At 37.1% G+C, this 23,397-nt stretch overlaps 1 protein-coding gene across 1 annotated transcript in view; it reads left to right on the plus strand.

The window, feature by feature from the left end:
- UNC5C (unc-5 netrin receptor C) overlaps positions 1 to 23,397 on the plus strand; it is a 424,516-nt gene that overhangs the window by 221,624 nt on the left and 179,495 nt on the right. The window contains exon 2 of the mRNA XM_052641639.1: positions 15,403 to 15,624. Coding sequence (XP_052497599.1) covers positions 15,403 to 15,624 — 222 coding nt within the window. The remainder of the gene's footprint in view (positions 1 to 15,402; positions 15,625 to 23,397) is intronic.

Here is a 23,397-nt window from a genome sequence, read left to right on the forward strand (position 1 = left end):
AATTTAATTATTGACCCTCAGTAAACTAATTCTAAGTGTAATAATACAGTTTTTAAAGTTTAACTGTCTTAAAGTAAGACCAGAGTCTTTAGAACTTTTTGTTTACTTGTAAACGTCTAGAAATGAGGTGTTTGTCATATATCAAAATATAGTCTTTACCTGAAACATCAAGGTATATTTAGGTTTTGAAAGATTTCTTATCTTATAAAAATAGCTCACCTCTTTCAACTTTGTGTAAAGATATCAGGCTGGGCTAAAGTGACAAAGAATGCCTTAAGGGGAACTTTGAATGAATAACTTTGAAGGAAAACTATTTTCACCAAAGACTTGTCCAAATGTAATTAGTTACGGGAGTTAAAGGCAGGGAGAAAAGGCCAGGAGCCTAAAGGGATTTCAGGAGTAAAGTGTCAAGGAGAAGTGAGGTCTCACATGGAGAAGGAAGTGTTGCTCCTTTAAGGTTTAATAATTTTGTGACCTAGTGTCAAGTGTTGCGATTTCCAGTGGCAGGAGAGGTGAAACGTGAAAAATTAACCAACCCTTTATCTTGCTGGAGGTGATTCCTACCCTTACCATCTTCTTTGGTATAATGGATATATTATATCTTAAACAGTAAATTTTGAAAGAATGTCACTTGCTCCATCAAAAAAGATGAAAAATGGATATATCAGTACATGATCAGTACCCTCAGTTAGTAAGCAGAATTTATGAAATATGACTTTGAATCACATGCCACATGTAAACTATGATTTTGAAAAAGACAGATACGGATCCAGAATTCAAATATCAAAGTTGAAGATAATAGAGACATTAACAAAGATTGTGGTGCTTGTTTGTTTTTGCTGTAAAACATCTGCAAAAAGTTTAGTGTCATGCAAATACTACCAAAGCCTTAAATTGCATTTTTTTTCTTTTTGTTTTACATTGGCTGTCAGCTTATACTAAACTTAGGAGGCATGTCATGGCACTCACCTGGCAAGTAGATCAAGTGGAACAGAGAATTTACTATAGAAAGCGGTAGTCAACACAGAGCAACATGTACTGCGTGATCCCACTTGTATTTTTAATGCCATATATGTATCCATATGAGTCTTCCCAGATGGCTCAGTGGGTAAAGAATCTGCCTGTAATACAGGAGTCACAGATTCAGTCCCTGAGTCAGGAAGATCCCCTGATGGAGGGCATGGAAACCTACTCCAGTATTCTTGTCCCATGGACAGAGGGGCCTGGCGGGCTACAGTCCATATGTTCATAAAGAGTTGGATGTGACAGAAGCAACTGAGCATGCAGGCATGTATCCACACACATTTACACACACACACACACACACACACACACCTGCCAAAGTGGCTGCATAGAGAAATATTCTGAGTAAAACACACTAGTGTCAATAGTAAGTAGGTCTAGGGAGTGGGATGGAGCTTAGGAATGACTTTCCCTTTTTGTTATTTGTTTATTATAGAATTTTGCCAACTAAAATCTGTAAGTATTGTAACTTTGTAATTAAGAAAAAATAAAATAACAGCATTAATAAGCAATAAGCATGAAGTAACTCAAAAATAAGAAGACAGCAAATAAACTTAATTAGAAGGGGGGATTGAAGCAGTGCCGTGGAGTTTACATAATCAAAAAATATGTATCAGAGCCATGAAATTTCAATATTAGCCTGAGAGGTCATTTCTTCCATTTAATAGCTGTACAATTCACTCAAAGTAGTTGGGCCTCCATTTCCTTTTCTGGAAAATAGGCCAGCTCTCAAGTTTTATGTGGATATTGAATTATGCAACAAATTACTTCTCTACAACCACAAGCATCACACACCATGTTTTCCCTACCTAAGCTGAGAGGTGGTAATATGAGGTAAACTCATCTTATTTGGGGTCATGTTTTATTGAATAATGAAAGTTTCCAGCAAAATCTGTTATGATTTCATATTCTGTTTAGAGATGCTAATATAATGATGTGGTATAGAAGGTATTGAGAAAGAAAAGTTCATGAGCAAGCCAAATCAGTAACAAATAGTAATTTCAGTAATTTCAGGAAAATGGTAGGACCTCAACTTGAGTTCTGGTGATACAAAGGGGAATAAGGGTTAATGGTGAGTGAGAAAATTTAGAGCTGATTTTATGCACTATGCATGTAGATGGGGCTTCTCTGGTAAAGAATGGCAAAGAATGTCCGCAATGCCAGAGACCCCAGTTCGATTCCTGAGTCGAGAAGATCCACTGGAGAAGGGATAGGCTACCCACTTCAATATTCTTCGGCTTCTCTTGTGGCTCAGTTGGTAAAGAATCTGCCTGCAATACAGGAGACCTGGGTTTAATCCCTGGTTTGGGAAAATCCCCTGGAGAAGGGAACAGCTACCCACTCCAGTATTCTGGCCTGGAAAATGCCATGGGCTATGTAGTCCATGAAGTCACAAAGAGTTGCACATTGCTGAGTGACTTTCACTTATTCATCCATATAGATGAGTTCAACTCAATGGGGAGATGGGACTCCAGGCTCTTCACTTGAGGCTATTACAGTCGCAAATAAGGGGTTGAGTCAAAAGAAGAGGTTAGTTTTAGAGGGAAGATAAGTTTAATGTTAATGCTGAGGTTAGAGAGTGAAACTTCTGATCTCATAAAGTTTGGAGTTCTGTGGGAAGGGCAAAGAAAATAAGCAACTAACTTGGTAAACTAATTTGAGATAGTGATAGGAGATAATGAATCAAGGAAAAATATTTGTATTATATTAAAAGTTCATCACTAAAGGGATGTTGCCTATAAGCATAATTATACATAATGGCCCATTTCCAGGAACGCTTCACCCTCCCAGGTAAGGAGCATTAAGCTAAAATACCTTTGTTTAGCTCACAGGAAACATCCTGACCAGGCCCAACTGCGGAAGACTGCAGGAAGGAAGTAATTAATATTTACCTTCCAGAGGCTATGTATTAGCCTCCCGTACCTGAATTCTAACTTGAGCAAGATGGTTGTTTGGAACACAAGTCCACCATCTTCTTGGTTGGCTTCTTTCCAAATAAAGCCACTATTTCTTGCACTAACAACTGATCTCTCGATTTGTTGGACTGTTGTACAGAAAGCAGTTCAAGCTTGAACTTCAGTTCAGTTCAGTTCAGTCACTCAGTCGTGTCCGACTCTTTGCGACCCCATGAATCGCAGCACGCCAGGCTTCCCTGTTCATCACCATCTCCCGGAGTTCACTCAGACTCACGTCCATCGAGTCCGTGATGCCACCCAGCCATCTCATCCTTGGTCGTCCCCTTCTCCTCCTGCCCCCAATCCCTCTCAGCATCAGTCTTTTCCAATGAGTCAACTCTTCTCATGAGGTGGCCAAAGTACTGGAATTTCAGCTTTAGCATCAGTCCTTCCAAAGAAATCCCAGCACTGATCTCCTTTAGAATGGACTGTTTGGATCTCCTTGCAGTCCAAGGGACTCTCAAGAGTCTTCTCCAACACCACACTTCAAAAGCATCAATTCTTCGGTGCTCAGCCTTCTTCACAGTCCAACTCTCACATCCATACGTGACTACTGGAAAAACCATAGCCTTGACTAGATGGACCTTAGTCGGCAAAGTAATGTCTCTGCTTTTGAATATGCTATCTAGGTTGGTCATAACTTTTCTTCCAAGGAGTAAGTGTCTTTTAATTTCACGGCTGCAGTCACCATCTGCAGTGATTTTGGAGCCAAAAAAAAAAAAAAAGTCTGACACTGTTTCCACTGTTTCCCCATCTATTTCCCATGAAGTGATGGGACCGGATGCCATGATCTTCATTTTCTGAATGTTGAGCTTTAAGCCAACTTTTTCGCTCTCCTCTTTCACTTTCGTCAAGAGGCTTTTTAGCTCCTCTTCACTTTCTGCCATAAGGGTGGTGTCATCTGCATATCTGAGGCTATTGATATTTCTCCCAGCAATCTTGATTCCAGCTTGTGTTTCTTCCAGTCCAGTGTTTCTCATGATGTACTCTGCATAGAAGTTAAATAAGCAGGGTGACAATATACAGCCTTGACGTACACCTTTTCTTATTTGGAACCAGTCTGTTGTTCCATGTCCAGTTCTAACTGTTGCTTCCTGACCTGCATACAGATTTCTCTAGAGGCAGGTCAGGTGGTCTGGTATTCCCATCTCTTTCAGAATTGTCCACAGTTTATTGTGATCCACACAGTCAAAGGCTTTGGTATAGTCAATAAAGCAGAAATATATATTTTTCTGGAACTCTCTTGCTTTTTCCATGATCCAGCGGATGTTGGCAATTTGATCTCTGGTTCCTCTGCCTTTTCTAAAACCATCTTGAACATCAGGGAGTTCACGGTTCACGTATTGCTGAAGTCTTGCTTGGAGAATTTTGAGCATTACTTTACTAGCATGTGAGATGAGTGCAATTGTGCGGTAGTTTGAGCATTCTTTTTGCATTGCCTTTCTTTGGGATTGGAATGAAAACTGACCTTTCCCAGTCCTGTGGCCACTGCTGAGTTTTCCAAATTTGTTGGCATATTGAGTGCAGCACTTTCACAGCATTATCTTTCAGGATTTGAAATAGCTCAACTGGAATTCCATCACCTCTACTAGCTTTGTTCATAGTGATGCTTTCTAAGACCCACTTGACTTCACTTTCCAAGATGTCTGGCTCTAGATTCGTGATCACATCATCATGATTATCTGGGTCATGAAGATCTTTTTTGTACAGCTTGGACTTGGTAACAATTAAAAAAAAAATCAAATAGAGATTGGGTAGTCAAGAATCCATCTTTGACCAGAAGGCATTTTGAGCTGAATCCTAAGTGGCAAGAAGGAGGTAAAAGATCTTTCCTAGAGAAATGAAGAGCAAGTGCAAATGACCTCAAGTGGGACTGAGTTTGGTGTGTTCAGAGATATAAATACCAGTCTGCTTTTCTCGAGCATGACAAGGAAAGGACAGGAGGCTTGGAAAGGAGACATAGAGACTGGCAGCAGTTAGATCAGGCGGGTCCTTGTCAGCCTTGCTAAAGAATCTGATTTCATTCTCAGTTAATGCAAAGGCATTGAAGGGTTTTAAGAAGCAGAGCGGGTGGAGCAGAAGGTTGTATGTGTGACATGATCTGATAATTGTAGCCAGAGTTGTGGATGAGATGCCCAAGGGAGAGACTAAAGGAGGGAACCTTGGAAAGTATCTCTCTGTATTCAAGCAGGAAAGAATGAAGAGAAAGGTCACAGAGGTAGGATGGGAAGCAATCCAGTGCTAATGCACAGTCCCCCAGAGAGGACGAAGTTTCAGAGAGGAGGGAGCGGTGCAATGAAGTCCAGTGTCAAATGAGGCCAAGGAGTTGCAGAGAGACTGTAATCAGATGTAGCATGTTATTTCCCACTCACAAAATGTTGTAAATTCAACTTTGATTAGTGAGGGGATGTATTTAATCCAAAGCTATGCACACCTCATGATATATGATATTTACAGTTGCTTAGAGGATAGATATAATTTTTTTATACAGGAACTGGATGTGTACTTATAAACACTAAAGAACCACCTTTCAAATATGTATACTTCTGTTATATTTTGTGCAAGGATTTCTTCTCATGTAATTTCTATATATTTCTATCTTATATAACTTCTTTAGGAACAGTTCAAATGGGAAGGGAAAAAAAAGCTGAAGTTCTTGCCAGGCACTGGACTACATGTCAGTAATGTGGAAATGAGTAAGATAAAAACTCTTCCTAACCCTTGAACTTGCCTTCTAGTGAGGAAGAACTATACACAAGAAGAGTAGAGAGCAATGGATGGTGATAGGTGATACCAGGGGTTTATGTCCAATATTTGAAGCAGAGTGGCCTTCCAAAGAAGGGGTGTTTGATACCTGAAGAATGAGTAGGAGTTATGAAATGAGGTGATAAAGTTGTGGGAAGTGTAATGGCCAGCTTTGTGTGTCAGCCTGGCTAGGCTACAGTCCCCTTATTCAATCAAGTAGTAACCTAGGTGTTGCTAGGGAAGTCTTAGGGCTGCTTATTAGGCTCTCAATGGATGGAATCAAGCACATACTTTTTCTCTAGGATAATTTCTCTTACTCAAGGAAGCTAATTTTGGGCTTAATCACATCCAGAAAATATCTTCACAGCAACACCTAGATTAGCGTTTGATTTAATAATTGGAAAGTGTATTCTTGGCATCTTGACTTGTAAAACTGACCGTCACAAAAGAGTTTAACAGGAATGAAATAAATATATGCTATATGAATATAATGTTAAATATTCAAATCTTTATTGGATTCTTTTAAACTATAAGTCATTCTTTTAGTTAAATTAAAATTTAAGGATTAACTTAAGATTTATGTTGTCTTATTTATCTATTGATAATTGTTTGGTTTCTATAATATTTTTCTGAGTGATCTTGCTTTATTCATTAGATTCCTGAAGTTCAGAATAATAGTATAGGATTTATAATTCTAACCATTAATGGAGAGTAAGAACACAGAAGAACTTATCATGGGGGGGAGGGGTAGGACTTTTTCTTAATTCACTATATAAATCTCTACGTGTTGTTGTGTGTTAGTCTCACTGTCGTGTCCAGCTCTTTGTAACCCAGGGTCTGTAGCCCGCCAGGCTTTTCTGTCCATGGAATTCTCCAGGCCAGAATACTGGAGTGGGTAGCCATTACCCTCTCCAGGGGATCTTCCCAACCCAGGGATCAAACTTGGGCCTCCTGCATTGCAGGAGGATTCTTTGCCATCTGAACCACCAGGGAAGCCCATTAAGTTTCTAATTGTGTTAGCAAACCTTTCTGACATCCTAAAATTAATAAGCACACTAAAGTGAAAGTCAAATATTAATGAATTATAAACATGTTATTTACATAACCAGACTAATTGGCCAATTTTTATTATAAATTCAGATTATCATAAACTTAGTATCTTTTATTTCACTATCTCACTTTAGAAGAAAAAAGATTTCATTGAGAGATAAAGTGCAGCTTGGCTATAACAGCTAGGACAGCCCTAGCATATAGAAGATAATCCACAAATATTTTTAAGCAAATTTTGAGAAATATAGTGTACTATCTTAAAGTCAGAGGTCACACAGATGAAGAAATTGGGACAATGGACTATAAGAGAAAAATGAGATATAACTAGTCAGAATGAAATAAATGGTGTATAGCTACAAGTAATGTGATCTTTGAACACAGGTGTTAGTGGAGACATCACATAAGGCTTTATGGAGTCAGTAGCATTGATTTGGGAAGGTTTAATTTAGTGAAGAAACTGATACTGATTATTCTAGGCAGAAGCTGTAGGTTGCATGTGGAATTATCTAATTTCCCCTTTTCTTAATTTAAATACAAACTCAAAAACACATTAAAAAATAGAAATCCTCCATAATCTAGGATGTGAAAAATCCACTCCAAATAGAGGGAAAAAATTCCCCCCAAAGCTCTCTGATTCTTCTCCCCAAGAAGTATTTACTGTTAATATTTTTAGGCTTTGGCTTCTAGACTTTGCCTTACACTTTTTCTCGTGATTTATTGATGCAGCCATCTACACACACACACACACACACACACACACACACACACACCGCTCTTTCTGCCCTCTCTCCTTTCATTCCTTCTTTTCTGTCTTTAACAAAAGTTGCATCACTCTATACAGATTGGCTGAAACCTTGTTTTATTTGCCTAGTGAATAATGGATACTCTTCTAATTTAATACATACCAATTTGCCTCATTTTTATTGATAAAATAGTGTTCTCCTGGATGGATATATCATTAATAATTATCTGATCATTCCTTAGTTTGTTGTTAAGTTGTTCTCAAACTCATTTAAATAGTTAATTTCAGCTGCATTTTGTTGCCGTGTATCATTTATTTGTTTAAATAGACAATGCTGCAGTGAACATCTTTGTATACATTTATATTTTGATGCCATTATGTCTGAAACAGGGATTCCAAGAAGTGGGATAACCTATTTGGGTATATACATAGATTTAATTTGTATTTGTATTTTCAAATACTTTCTACTGTGATACCAATTTACACTATAGCCAGTATGTGCAAATACACATTTCCTCAAAACCTCATCAATCATTCAGTATATTTTAGTTAATGTGATAAGCGAAAAGAAACTTACCATCATGCTTTACATTGCATTGATTAAATTATTTGAGGAAGGAAGCAAACTTTTCTAAGAGCATGGTGTATGGAACACATGGCAAAGTAGAGACTGTAGGCAGGAAAACACTTGTGATTTTATGTTGGCAAAAGTCAGAAATAATAAAGGCTTATACTGGAGCAGAAGGAGGTGCCTCTCTTTCACAGCTAAGTGCATGTCAAATAGCATGCTGACTTCATGTCACTATTAATAATGTATGGGGATTATTTGGAAATTATTTCCTTAAACGTAGAAAAAAAGTTTTTTTCTTTTAGAGTTAGAAATCATGCAGTACTTTCAAATTGTCCAATACATTTAAGGCATTATATATTCCACTACTTAAATGTAAATGATGACCCCATTAATATGTTACTTGTAATATAAGCCATAGTCTTTGTCTTTCAAAGGATATTTTAATCAAAATACTAAAAATAAGCCCAAGTCTCATTCAAATAGTTAATTCCAGTTGCCTTTGTTGTAATATATCATGAATTATTTCTCTGATGGATGGGCAGCCAAATGCAGATAAAATTAGCTTTGTAGTCATTCATTTTAAATTGCTCTTGAATCATTTGGAAGTAAATTCCATTTCAAAGACTATGCTCCAGGTCTCAGACAAAGAGATAATAGTCCTATATTTTATGATATAAGCATAATAACTTAAGTCTTATGATTTAGAAATATAGAAACTTACATACTAAGTTCATGAAAATTAAAGCTTGATATATAGCAATAAAACCAGAAACCTAAAGCTTCCTAGATTGATGTTCATAGCATAATATTTTCCTGTCAAAAATTAGGTGGAATGAAAGTCTATAAAAATAGTACATGGTGCAAAGCTTTCTCTTCTTGTATATAAATGAAAAAACAAAAGGCTATATGAGATAACAGAAAAGGAATACTGAGATTTACCTGATATTGAAATGAAAGTGTTACTATCATTGTTGAATAATGGTAGAAAGTGGAAAATTATGTCATGTGTTAGGGAGGGTAAAATGAAAAATCATGTTAAATCTGAATCAAAAAGGCAGTATATCTTTAAGTTAATACTGAACTCAACAAACAGAATAAAACCAAATTTGGAAATTTTTCTTTGTTAATTTGAATGAACCACATGCAGAAAAACTGTTTAGCTATTTAATTAAGTCAATTTGACCAAATAGCGTAATGTGGACAGTTTCAGCATCTGGAATGTGCCTTTATATATAATGACTTAAGATAACTGTAGTGCATTGTCAGAAATAGCTTCACAGTCTGAAGTTGCTATTCACAAATCGAGTTCCCATTATCTCCCTGAGGACTTCAGGAGGCTCTTTGGATATTTATATTAAGAAATAAAGTGGTAAGAGGATACACTCACTGCTCTAGCTGGCAGAAAAATCAAATTGTTCTTTTATAGCTTCAACTTTTGCAGCATGACCTTAATACTACTATCAAAAAGCTGGCTTATTTGTGCAGTAAAATGAATTGCATGCTAGGAAATGATCTCAGTAAACAACCTACCAGTTCAAGGTAGAATCTCAAACCTTGTTTATTATTCTCACGTACCTCTAGTGCCCTAAAAATGTTAACCTTGGTGTGGCAGGAACTTTATTTGTTTTGGATCAGGCCTTTGGATGGGCACTGGAGTACATCAAAGGGAAAGCCAGTAACAGATACAATCACACACTTTCCCTTGAACACCACTGCAGACACACTTGCTTAGAGAATTGATTGGCACCTGAGTTTCTCAGTCTGAAAAGCCATGTTTTCTTCTAGAAAAAAATCTGATCACTGTAAGAAGCTGGGAAATACCAGATAAGTTCTAAAGTGGATATCCACTAAGTAGTATCTAATTTCAGTTCTCAGACTTCACATGATGTGAAACCCTCAACTAAACGATGTTTATAGACAGGGCCACCTTCACAGTATGTGACCTGTGCTGTCACACAGCACCTATGCTTTGTTTAATACCCTGCTCTAAGCGTCTCAGAATTCTTAATACATTTTTATACAAAGGATCCCCAAATTGTCATTTTGCACTGGGCCACACAAATTTGATAGCCAGTCCAGTCTGTAGATTTTACTATTTTTATGACACCTTATATTTGTAAATGAATTTGAGGCACTGTAAACTCTAAAATACTTTGTGGATCTGTTATGAATGCTCAAAAGTCACATTAGTGTGAGCATTTTGTTGACCTTCTATAAGTGCCTGATGCTATACTAGACTTATGGAAAATAAAAACAAAAACAACAGTAGACCCTGTTTTCAAAAAACTTTCATACTAGAGTTAAGAATTTGTTATATATTTCTGGCTTTGAAAATTGGGAATAGTTGGATAACTCTGGGTGCCAAAATTGGAAAGTAGATTTCTGCATATGTGAGAGGCAAATTTATAGTGCGAAGAGCTAAATGTTCATGAAGAGGTATTTGTAGGTGAACACTTGCAGATGATATTTTTTTCCTTATTGCACATGGTATTTGGAGATGATCACTTTTTCCTTGTTAAATACATATAGGTGTAACCATACGGGATATTTAAATACTCAACCATTTTTCTTTATGCATCTTGATTGAAGGGAATTGACTTGCTTGTTTGATTTTTTTTTAAATTACTCTAGCAAAAATAGAAGATAAAATTTCATTAAAAGGCAATTTATGTAATACTACTATATCTAGAAATCAATGCTGACACTTACCATTTTTTGTCTAGAGCAAAGACAGTTTTCTCTTAGCATGCTTAACCTAATGGTGGGAGAGCTGTTTTCTGGGCCATTTTCCACAGTTGGGCATGGTACCCAGGCCATCTGTTGTAAATGATCAAAGAAAGGGTTTCTCAACAGCAAGCCCACTGATAATCAGTACAGTTGCACTTTGTATTATCTATTTCACTATGTATATCTTACTGACTCAAGGTCTTAAAAATTACCTTTATAAATGTCATTCTTCTACACCCAAATTAAGTACTAGAAGTGATGTACATATTGCTTGATGTGAATTAATCTAGGGCATGGACTTAAATATACTGTATCTGTAGCACAAGAAATATTAATAAACTAATATGCTGTGATTGGTTAAGGCATCTCTCTAGATTAAATTTAAGAATGGGGTTCATACATAGACTAGAATGATGTATTAAAAAACACTGGAGTTATGATGAAAACATTTTAAATGATAGAAATAATTTCTTAATAAGTTAGATATTGCTATTTAACAGACACCTTGAAAAATTAATAATTTATGAAGCCTCAAACTCATAGAATTATTTTTCTTTCATTATAGTGACCATCTATGTTTTAAAATTCAAAATTAAGGAAATTCAATATTAGTTTGTTCATACATTTTCTAAGTGCATCAAATCATTACTGTTTTTCCCCACACTTAACAGAGCCCTGTTTGCCTTGAGAGAATATGTGTGACTTTTTCTTGGACTAGTCCATTAAGGTTCCCAGTGGTTTGCAACAAAATAATCAGATGAATTTTTTTTTGAAATGACTAAAGCATCTCATATCATTTTATCCACATTTGAACTTGGCTGAAGTCAGAGATGAAGTGAAGAATGAAGAGGTATATGTATTGGCTAGGCAGGGTAATTAATTTTTAGTCCTTTTCTATCTTTCTGTAGGATGTAAACATGTAACTACTTTCGCTACATTACTGAATAAGGTAAGGTGGTATATAATCACCTGATATCTTACAATCATCATTCCTTCTAAAGGAGCAAGTCTCATCTTCTAAAACAATGACTGAAAAGAAGGCTTTTTTACATTTTGCTTACTTGAATAAATATATTGTTATGGAATACATACTCATGTTGTATGTATAAATATACACAAATAGTTAAAAAATTGAGTTACCCTCTGCCTTTGTGAGTAATAATTGAAAACAACAGTAACATTTTACAGAATTTGAGTCTTATATTTTGTGGCACTTTATTGATTATCAGCACGGTCCGTCATTACATGTATCAGTAAGTGCTTCAGAAGAGAAAAACAACAAAAAATGGAATAAGGCCTTCAAGACATCAGCTTCACACTGATGCATCTGTCAATACCTCAGTGCCGTGTTCCTTTGCCTTTCTGAACTGTTTATTTAGGTACTCTTGAGTGTTCTTGCACATTGACTACAGAAGCTGAAGTTGATGGAAATGAGGTTATTCTGTAGTAAGCTGACAGTTTGGGTCCTTGATGTCCAACAATTGAAAGTCCAGAAATGATGCCCTGTCAGAAGAAAGTATATTAAGGAAGTAAATGAGAAATCAAGTTAGAGACGGGAAACATCGTTTCCATTGCAGGGTCAGTCGTTTATAATTGTGGAGTGGTTTTGAAAGCTAGTTTTGTCTGTGATGCAGGTAGAGCCAGTTTTGACTGCAGAACAAATTAGTAGAGACTAGATGTCATTACTAATTGACTGCGATCACATGACCTAGATGGAAAAGTCCCAGGCCAAGTTTCTTAGTGGACAAATGTCCCCTTTCCCAATGGCTGTCTCCCCAAACAGGGAAACAACTGAATAAGCCATGAAATGACTTCCAAGATAATGTCTTAGTAATCAGTGTTTAACTACCAACACCATAATCAATATTTGCTGCTGAATATATGTGCTTTTTTTTTTTTTTTTTTTTGAGCAAACCTAGGAAGATAGTGAAGGACAGGGAAGCCTGGCACACTGCAGTTCATGGGGTTGTAAAGAGTGGAACATGACCTAGCGACTGAACAACGGCAATACATGCTTTTAAAGAACTTGTAAAAACTTTTAATTTTGGCCTCAGAGTTTAAACTTACATATTAGCGCAGGGTGCTTAGTCAACGTAAGAAGTTAATAATAGTTTTGTTCTCCACTATCCTTCATAAGAAGAAAATTATCAGGCCTAACTGAAATGTAGTGCATTAGATTCCTTTGTCTTTTGTGAAGTATAATAATAGGGTTTCTAAGGGCACTTTTATTAGTTTCTGTTTTTTATTTGGAAATCAAGTTAAAGGAAAATATACCTCAAGTTGTGTAAGTATCTGTAATGGTCTTGGGGTTTTGTTTATTCAGCGGTACTGGAGCAGCAAGGTAGGAGCAATATGTTTGACAAATTTCAGTGTATAAAAAAATGAGGCTTTTGTTCTTCATGTTAATACTCTAATATTATTAATATTCTAATGAGAATTGGTGTTGGAGAAGACTCTTGAGAGTCCCTTGGACTGCAAGGAGATCCAACCAGTCCATTCTGAAGGAGTTCAGCCCTGGGATTTCTTTGGAAGGAATGATGCTGAAGCTGAAACTCCAGTACTTTGGCCACCTGATGCAAAGAGTTGACTCATTGGAAAAGACTCTGATGCTGGGAGGGATTGGGGGCAGGAGGAGAAGGGGACGACCGAGGATGAGATGGCTGGATGGCATCACTGACTCGATGGACGCGAGTCTGAGTGAACTCCGGGAGTTGGTGATGGACAGGGAGGCCTGGCGTGCTGCGATTCATGGGGTCGCAAAGAGTCGGACACGACTGAGTGACTGAACTGAACTGAACTGAACTGAATGAGAATAAGCATGACTAATCATATAACTCTGGTATTTGAGATGCAGTTTCCAAATAAGACTAAACAGCATTTCTAAACTCTAGGTTTTACTCCAAAACTATTAATATTAATACTATTGGTTGACTTGATGTTATCATGTATATTTCCAGTATTGAGAATAATTCTGAGTCAATAATAATTAATAATTATAAATTAATAATTAATCCAATAAATATTTTTGGTTAAGTGAATGAATATATCATGAAGTGGCATCTTTTGAAAATAATGACAGACTTGAATCTGAACTTAAAGATCTTTAACTCATATTTCTAGTATTTCTTCTAAGCTCCTTGCATAGGATTCAAGGCTTACCTAATAGCCAGGTGGCTCAAGTGGAAAAGAATCTACCTGCCAACACAGGAGACATGGGTTTGATCCCTGGATTGGGAGGATCCCCTGAAGGAGGCAATGGCAACCCAGTCCAGTATTCTTGCCTGGATAATCCCATGGACAGAGGAGCTTGGCTACAGTCTATGGGCTCATAAGGAGTGGTGTACAACTTAGCGACTGAATACACACACACACACACACACACACACACACACACACACACACACAAGAGCCTTATACTTTTCAAATAAGTTTTTCTTATGAAGTTGCTCTTGGTTTTGTCAGCTCTCAAGGGTAACACTCTGTAGTGGGAGGGATAGTGCTATGTTGGGAAGATCACAGTTTGTGAGGGAAACAAAGCTGGATTGATCCCAGTTCTGCAATTTATTACCTATGTTCTCAGGGAAAGATAATTATCACCCTAGATACTGTGTTTTGTCATGTGTAAAAATAAAAATAATCATCTAAATCCTTAGTTAAACAACTAGTCACTAGACCTAACATATTGCCTGTTTAATAGCAGGCACTCAAATTACTTAACTAGATGATTTATGAATCATTATTGTTATCAAGCCAGGTTTGTTTTGCCCAATATACAGCAAGCCAAAACTCAGAGCTGCCTAGGGTTTCAGGAAAAAGGGCAGCTAAGTAAAGATATCAAGGAGCAAGTCTCAAAACCACCTGTCCAAAGGCAAGGGTTCAGAGTATTTATGTGTGCATGCTACATTGCTTCAGTTGTGTCCAACTCTTTGCGACCGTATGGACTGTAGCCCACCAGGCTCTTCTGTCCTTGGGATTTCCCAGGCAAGAATACTGGAGCGGGTTGTCATGCCCCTCTCCAGGGGATCTTTCTGACCCGAGGATCAAACCTTTGTCTCCAGCATCTGCATTGGCAGGCGGGTTCTTTACCACTAGCGCCATCTAGAGGTAGCTATGAAATAAAGAATAAAGAAGCAGGGTTGTCTAAGGCATGGGGAGCCTGGGGAGCTCGGGGATAGGGGACTGGAAAAAGGTGCAGTTAATTGTTCTACACAGGTGGAACTCGGCTCAGACCTTTGTTTATTCAAAAATCAAGGCGCTTAGCAGGATCTGAGGGTGGAGTTTTCAGCCCTTAGATGTCAAAATGTCATCCAGTGGACACTAGCACATGCCCAGTTGAAGGGTTGACGTTCCTATACTGTTCAACTCAAGCTAGACACAGCTGATTGCAAGTTCCTAGAAAATGATTCCTAAACATCAGGTGTGATGCCTCTTGGAGTACATGCAAGCCTTCTGTATACCTTGATTAAAGAAGGCAGGTGAAATGGATATGACTAATGATTGCCTACGGTTTTAGTATTTTTGAACAAAGAGCAAGTGAAAGGCAAATGGCTACAAAGTTCTAAACATTTTTCATTTTCTTGTTTTGCCAGATGAGGACTTTTTTCATGAACTCCCAGAAACCTTTCCATCTGACCCACCTGAACCTCTGCCACATTTCCTTATTGAGCCTGAAGAAGCTTATATTGTGAAGAATAAGCCTGTGAACCTGTACTGTAAAGCCAGCCCTGCCACCCAGATCTACTTCAAGTGCAATAGTGAATGGGTCCATCAGAAGGACCACATCGTAGATGAGAGAGTAGATGAAACTTCCGGTGAGTTTTCCATTGCATTTGCGCTGCTGTTTAGGATTCACTTACTACTTTGATGTGTTGTCATATCGTTCCTTCAGTTATTGAAATTGAAAGTGCAATGATTATCCTTTGGTAAAAAATTTTAAGGCCATTTGGTTAAGATTTGGTAATATCATTCCCTGTATTGCAAAGGAGCATGTGATGAATAAATCTTGACTTGGTTCCTGTTGAACCCCATAGAATTAAGGTATGGTTTATACTTAAGAGGGCCTCCTTGATGGTCCAGATGGTAAAGAATCTGCCTGCAATGCGGGAGCCCTGTGTTCGATCCTTGGTTTGGGAAGATATCCTGGAGATTGGAATGGCTACCCACTTCAGTATTCTGGCCTGGAGAATTCCATAGACGGAGAAACCTGTGGCCTACAGTCCATGGGGTCACAAAGAGTCAGACACAATTGAGTGACTTTCACTTTTACTTTATACTTAAGAAGATAAATAATGAGAGTGAATAGATTGAATTATGGTAAGTAAATAACTTTGTGAAAAATGCCTTTGAATTTCACTTGTGTTTTCAAGTCTGGTGTCAGGCCTAAATATCCTGGAATTGAGGAACGTTTTCAATTAAGGATAAATTGTACTTGTTTACCAACCCACTCCAGTATTCTTGCCTGGAGAATCCCGTGGACAGAGGAGCCTGGTGGGCTGCTGCCCATAGGGTCGCACAGAGTTGGACACAACTGGAGCGCCTTAGCAGCAGCAGCAGCCCCACTTGTTTACATGATTGTCAAGTGTTAATTCCCATGCATAGTTTCCCTTATATATTTTTAAACAATTTGTAAACACTGTAGATTCAATATATTTGTATCTTTAACTGACACCTGAAGATGAATCCTAATTACCTAAGTCTTCGCTGAAGTTAAATTCAGAGTGACTGAGAAAAGTGATATTGTGGGTTCCATAGAGAAAAGTGGTGAGTGTAGCCCCCATCTGGGTAGATCTTGATTAGAGTATATTTGCTTCTCACATTGTTAAAAATCCTGACTTTATTGCTTTGTAAATATCATTCTTAATAGCAAAATACTAAAAGCCAAAGAGAGGATGGAGTAGATCTTAATAAACTGTAGGATTTATATTGGCTATAAAGGTAACTTTCTTGATAGAAATTTCTTATTCCACCATAGGTAACTTAAGAGAGTTGTGGGAACCCCTAGAGTTATTTCAAACTAAGGAAATACGTATATTTCTACAGTGGTTCAAGAGTTTTTGCTCTCCAGTAGGGAGAATAACAATCTGAATTTTCACATCCCTTCCAGATTTGTGATTTTTTAAATAATATTAAGACATGCATTTTAATAATTAAGACTTTGTCGATCAGTATTTCCAAACTAAATTGTGACAAATATGATAAAAGTGGAAGTATTTAAATATCTTCATTTCCCTTCACAAATATCTCTATGTAACAGAATGAATACATGTTTTCAAAATTCAGTTGTAATTAATTCGTGTTTGTATCCAAAGGTTGGTTAATGAGGGGCAAGCAGTGACCAGCATTTGAAGGAAATCTTCGTTCAGTGTTTCTAACAATTAAGAGATACTAGATGATTGAACGTAGACCGTGAGAAGCCTGAGAAGAGGCATCTCTAAAAACAAGAAAAAGCTTGTGAGACATATACTTATATAACACAAATGGTCTTAGAAAATTAGGTGGCAGCTCCACATAATTGTCAGTTTGTGAGTCAGTATGCTCACTGCATGCAAGCTGATGACTGTAGAAATAACTGGGTATCCAGCTATCTAGTCTTTTCCTTCAGGGAATTGGTCTATTACACCTCTTGGTCTAATTACTCAGTAAATAGCTCCACCAGATGTCTTCAAAATCTCAAGTGAATTGAGTTTTATTTGTTTCAGCCCATTTATTTGTAAAGATTTCAAACACACACATTTTAATAGTAAGAGGAAAAAGAAATAAAATTACAAAACTAAAATGAGAGTCATAAACATACTTAGGCTTGTCTTTACTAGATTAATGAATATGCTTTTATAGGAAGATTATAAATAAAAACAAATTGCTCTGATACTGAACACGTCTAGCAGCCTCATGCTCTCTTGGTTGTATATGTGTTTATGTGTATTTTTTTAAAAGACAGTTCCATTTCATAAAGCATATTTTTATCTCCACAGAAAATTAATTAATATTGCCTATACCAATGATTAAAAATACATCTTAAAGCAACTATAAATGAAAATATATGATATGTTTTCATTCAAATTCAGGATGGGATAGGTTAGAGCCGAGGAAAGATTTGGCAGCCTTAATACTTGCACAGTATTCATATTTGGAATGGAATGCTTTTTTGTTGGTTTTCCTTTTCATCCAAAACTATACAGGATAGCTAGCATCCAGGAGAATGTGTCACCTTTAAATACAGGAAAAAGAGAGACCCACAGAGACTAGTATCTTCTGATGTTGTTCTTAACATAATTTATGTGTGCATGCTCGGTTGTGTCCTGCTCTCTGTGACCGCATGGACTGTAGCTCGCCAAGTTCATCTGTCCGTGGGATTTCCAAGGCAAGAATACTGGAGTGGGTTGCCATTTCCTCTTCCAGAGGATCTTCCCCGTTCAAGGATCAAGGCCAAGTCTCTTGCTTCCCCTGCTTGGTAGGTGAATTCTTCACCATTGAGACCCCTGGGCGGTCATTTGGTGTTGTTCTTAACATACTAGCCAATGCAATTAGATAAGATAAATAACTAAATAGTTGAAAATGATCATTTGGACAAATATGATTTTGTAGATCTGGAAAACTTATGCAGTTTCAAAGGAAAAATTGAAAACTATTAAAAAAATATAGAAAAGTGGCTGATAAAAGATATACATAACCCATCAACTTTTCTAAGCACAGTCAGTTCAAATTATATTGAACTAAAATATATCATTTACAATAACAATGCAAAATGTAGATACAAAACTATCAAAAATTTGGAGAATTTTAGAAAGAGTTTAAAATCCACTCAGAGACAAAAAAAATAATAATACAATGCCTTGAATCAAGTGGAAAGACATGTCTTGTTCCTAGATAAAAAGACAATAGTTTTAAATGTTTGCTATTTATAAATGAATCCATAAAGTCATAGCATTGTGTGAAAAATAATTTGTAAAAATAGCTGGAAAAATTCTGAAATAGTAGCACAATAAAGAGATATCAGCTCTTTTTAACTGTGTCATAAGGCTAAAGAAGTTTGATCTTAGCAGAGAATAAGACACACAGATTAATGGACACAAAATAGAAATCAGAAAATAAACTTCTAAGGCATTTTATACTGTGATGGTGGTAATTTCTAAATGCACAAGGTAAGAAGTTGGAAAAGTAAAATATAAATAAGTAAGTAAATAAATAAATACAGCTTGAGTTCTAGCTCATTCTTTAGAATAAAATAAATTCTAGATGTTAGGGTTAACATCATCATTGCAGTCATCACCATCATCACTAGGAGTAAATTCTAGCAATTTATTTATTGGTTGTTTGGTTTCAGTGGTGATCAAAGCTTGTCTAATGAAGACAAAATCCAGAAGCCTTATAAGAAACCATTATTTTAGAAAAAATAAAGCATTATTAAATTTATATAAAGCAAGAAAACCACAAAAACCAAGGAAGCAATATATACTAATCAAAGGGTTAATTTAATTAATATACTACTAGCTCTTAAAATCGGAGAAGGCAATGGCACCCCACTTGAGTACTCTTGCCTGGAAAATCCCATGGACAGAGGACCCTGGTGGTCTGCAGTCCATGGGGTTGCTAAGAGTAGGACATGACTGAGCGACTTCAATTTCACTTTTCACTTTCATGCATTGGAGAAGGAAATAGCAACCCACTCCAGTGTTCTTGCCTGGAGAATCCCAGGGACAGGGGAGCCTGGCGTGCTGCCGTCTATGGGGTCGCACAGAGTTAGACACAACTGAAGCAACTTAGCAGCAGCAGCTCTTAAACTATTTTTAAGGGAATGATATGTATACCAATAAAATTGAGCTGAGTTTAAAGATGGAGATATAGGAAAAGAAATGTAAGTGGTAAAGGCACATCTAAGAAAATGTTGTCAAGATCAGAACAATTATTAGAGTACAGTGTTGATAACTGAGTGGGATCGGGATATTTCATACTTTGTTGATGAGGTTGCAAATTGGCATAATCTTTTAGAAGACCAATTTAAAAATATCTGTCAACATCTAAATGTATATACCCTTTTACTCAGTAACTACAAATTTAGAAACTATCTAAAAATAAAATTCCTGATGAGCACAAAGGCTTGTATGCAAAGTTGTCCTTTGTACCCTTGTTGAGGTTAGTATATCAAGGGCAGTTCATCTGTAGGATGGAATACTGCATTGCTTTGTAAAACAAGGAGAATTGTACACATGTGAAGTGGTAGAAAATTCTATCAGATAAAATTTGAAGTGAAAATCAAAATATACAATATTGCATGCAATATATGTCTTTATTATGTAAAAAGAGGATGCACATGTATTTGTCTGTGCTAGGGATTTTCTGGAGAAACAGACAAGTAGTTGACAGCTCAGAATTTGGGGCAGTAAGAGATTTTTTTTATTGTTTGATTTTCATTCAATCCTCTGAATGTATTATCTTCATGATAGATAATGAAATCTGAATTTAAAAGGCCAAACTGCTTTATTGCAGCTCTTTGCCTATTATTATAAATCTGCAACCTATACGCTACTGGGAGTAGAGAGATTTGTAGTGCTCCTTATATTAGAGCTCTTTATTTTTCATCTCTTTGCTCTTTCAGAACATTGTGAATGAAATTGAATTACATGGTTCAAACTTGAGGGGTTTTCCTCTGAAGTTAGTTTCATCTGCGACTTTGGTGCCCAGCTTTTTATTTAATACAGTTCGAGTATTGTTTTGTTATGGGCCTTAGTGATTATTAATATTAGAATACATTGAATTAATGAATATTAGAATACATAGAATTAATGTAACAATACATTGTCTTGAAATATATTAGATATCAGAGAAATTTTCTAGGCCTTTTAAAAATCAAACTGATTCTCAGATGGCAGGACAGAGAGAAATCATTGCAAACAAGTTTGTTTTTTGTAGGTATCTCCTCCTTAGAATGGCTTCCCTGGTAGCTCAGTGGTAAAGAACCTGCCTGCCAAGGAAGGAGACGTGGGTTTGGTCTCTGGGTCAGGAAGATACCCTGGAGAAGGAAATAGAAACCCACTCCACTATTCCTGCCTGGAGAATCCCATGGACAGAGAAGCCTGATGGGCTACAGTCCATGGAGTTGCAAAAGAATTGGACACTACTTAGTGACTCCACAACAGCAATAGCTATCTTAGAATAAATGATACCTGAAACCAGATACCTTGGAAATCAGATATATTGCCTTATAACCAAGAAAAGCCAACTATATTCAGTAAGATCTCCACCAGAGGTACATTTTAATTGAAAAACTAAAAAAAAAAAAAAAAGTTTCTCTCCAACTAAAATTCTTTCTTTTAAATTATGAGGATATTAAATATACAGAATTGCTCTAAAATATTAAGTAAATGGTTATATATATTCATTGAACAAAGCTATTCCATAGACAATAAAATGCACTGATTAAAGATCATTCATTACTGTTACTGTTTGCTTTTCCATCATTTAAATCGCATTTCATTTCTTGCAAATACATAATATAAAAAACAGAAAAGTGGAAAGCAGCATGTATTAGGTGATTTAGAAATTTTGAGTGTTGAGAAGCTCTTGATAATATAGTATAAGCATCCATGTTCCTTCAGAATTCCAAAGAAATCTTCATCTGCTCAGAATTTTATGGTTACATTTTTGTGAAAAGATCAGGCTTGTCTGCTTGGTTTTTATTTACTTGAAACCTTTTCAACCCTTGTTTCCATGGTACCTAAGATTCACCATTGGACGCAAACATTTCACCTCTATGAAGAAACAAGGGAGTTTAGAAAACCTCCATTAGTTTGACATTTTAGTAAGCCCTAGGTTTTCCCACTTCATCTGTAATTATTCTCTCATTAGCAGAATATTATAAATAGGACCAACATGACAGCATTGCAAAGAATTTCAGCCTTTATACTGAATCCCGTGAATTATGTCTTTATTCAACACAGTAATCTTATGATATAACTTTGTGATTCTCCTTTTCACATGAGAAAACTGAGGCTCAGCAGGATAAAGAAACCAATTTGCCCAGTTGAATAGCTAAGAGGTGACAGTCAAGACATGAACTCAGTTCAGTTCAGTCGCTCAGTTGTGTCCAACTCTTTGCAACCCCATTATCGCAGCATGCCAGGCCTCCCTGTCCATCACCAACTCCCAGAGTTCACCCAAACTCATGTGCATCGAGTCGGTGATGCCATCCAGCCATCTCATCCTCTGTCGTCACCTTCTCCTCCTGCCCCCAATCCCTCCTGGCATCAGAGTCTTTTCCAATGAGTCAACTCTTTGCATCAGGTGGCCAAAGTATTGGAGTTTCAGCCTCAGCATCAGTCCTTCCAATGAAGACCCAGGACTGGTCTCCTTTAGGATGGAATGGTTGGATCTCCTTGCAGTCCAAGGGACTCTCAAGAGTCTTCTCCAACACCACAGTTCAAAAGCATCAATTCTTCGGCGCTCAGCCTTCTTCACAGTCCAACTCTCACATCCATACATGACCACTGGAAAAACCATAGCCTTGACTAGACAGACCTTTGTTGGCAAAATAATATCTCTGCTTTTTAATATGCTATCTAGGTTGGTCATAACTTTCCTTCCAAGGAGTAAGCATCTTTTAATTTCATGGCTGCAGTCACCATCTGCACTGATTTTGGAGCCCCAGAAAATAAAGTCTGACACTGTTTCCACAGTTTCCCTATCTATTTCCCATGGGATGATGGGACCAGATGCCATGATCTTCATTTTCTGAATGTTGAGATTTAAGCAAACTTTTTCACTCTCCTCTTTCACTTTCAAGAGGCTTTTCATTTCCTTTTCACTTTCTGCCATAAGGGTGGTGTCATCTGCATATCTGGGGTTATTGATATTTCTCCTGGCAATCTTGATTCCAGCTTGTGCTTCTTCCAGCCCAGCGTTTCTCATGATGTACTCTGCATAGAAGTTAAATAAGCAGGGTGACAAAATACAGCCTTGACGTACTCCTTTTCCTATTTGGAACCAGTCTGTTGTTCCATGTCCAGTTCTAACTTTGCTTTCTAACCTGCGTACAGATTTCTCAGGTCAGGTGGTCTGGTATTCCCATCTCTTTCAGAATTGTCCACAGTTTATTGTGATCCACACAGTCAAAGGCTTTGGCATAGTCAATAAAGCAGAAATAGATGTTTTTCTGGAACTCTCTTGCTTTTTCCATGATCCAGCAGATGTTGGCAATTTGATCTCTGGTTCCTCTGCCTTTTCTAAAACCAGCTTGAACATCTGGAAGTTCACGGTTCATGTACTGCTGAAGCCTGGCTTGGAGAATTTTGAGCATTACTTTACTAGCATGTGAGATGAGTGGAATTGTGTGGTAGTTTGAGCGTTCTTTGCCATTACCTTTCTTTGGGATTGAAATGAAAACTGACCTTTTCCAGTCCTGTGGCCAATGCTGAGCTTTCCAATTTTGCTGGCATATTGAGTGCAGCACTTTCACAGCATCATCTTTCAGGATTTGAAATAGCTCAACTGGAATTCCATCACCTCCACTAACTTTGTTCGTAGTGATGCTTCCTAAGGCCCACTTGACTTCACATTCCAGGATGTCTGGCTCTAGGTGAATGATCACA

Source organism: Budorcas taxicolor, chromosome 6 (assembly GCF_023091745.1).
Source record: "Budorcas taxicolor isolate Tak-1 chromosome 6, Takin1.1, whole genome shotgun sequence".
Classification (NCBI taxonomy): domain Eukaryota; kingdom Metazoa; phylum Chordata; class Mammalia; order Artiodactyla; family Bovidae; genus Budorcas; species Budorcas taxicolor.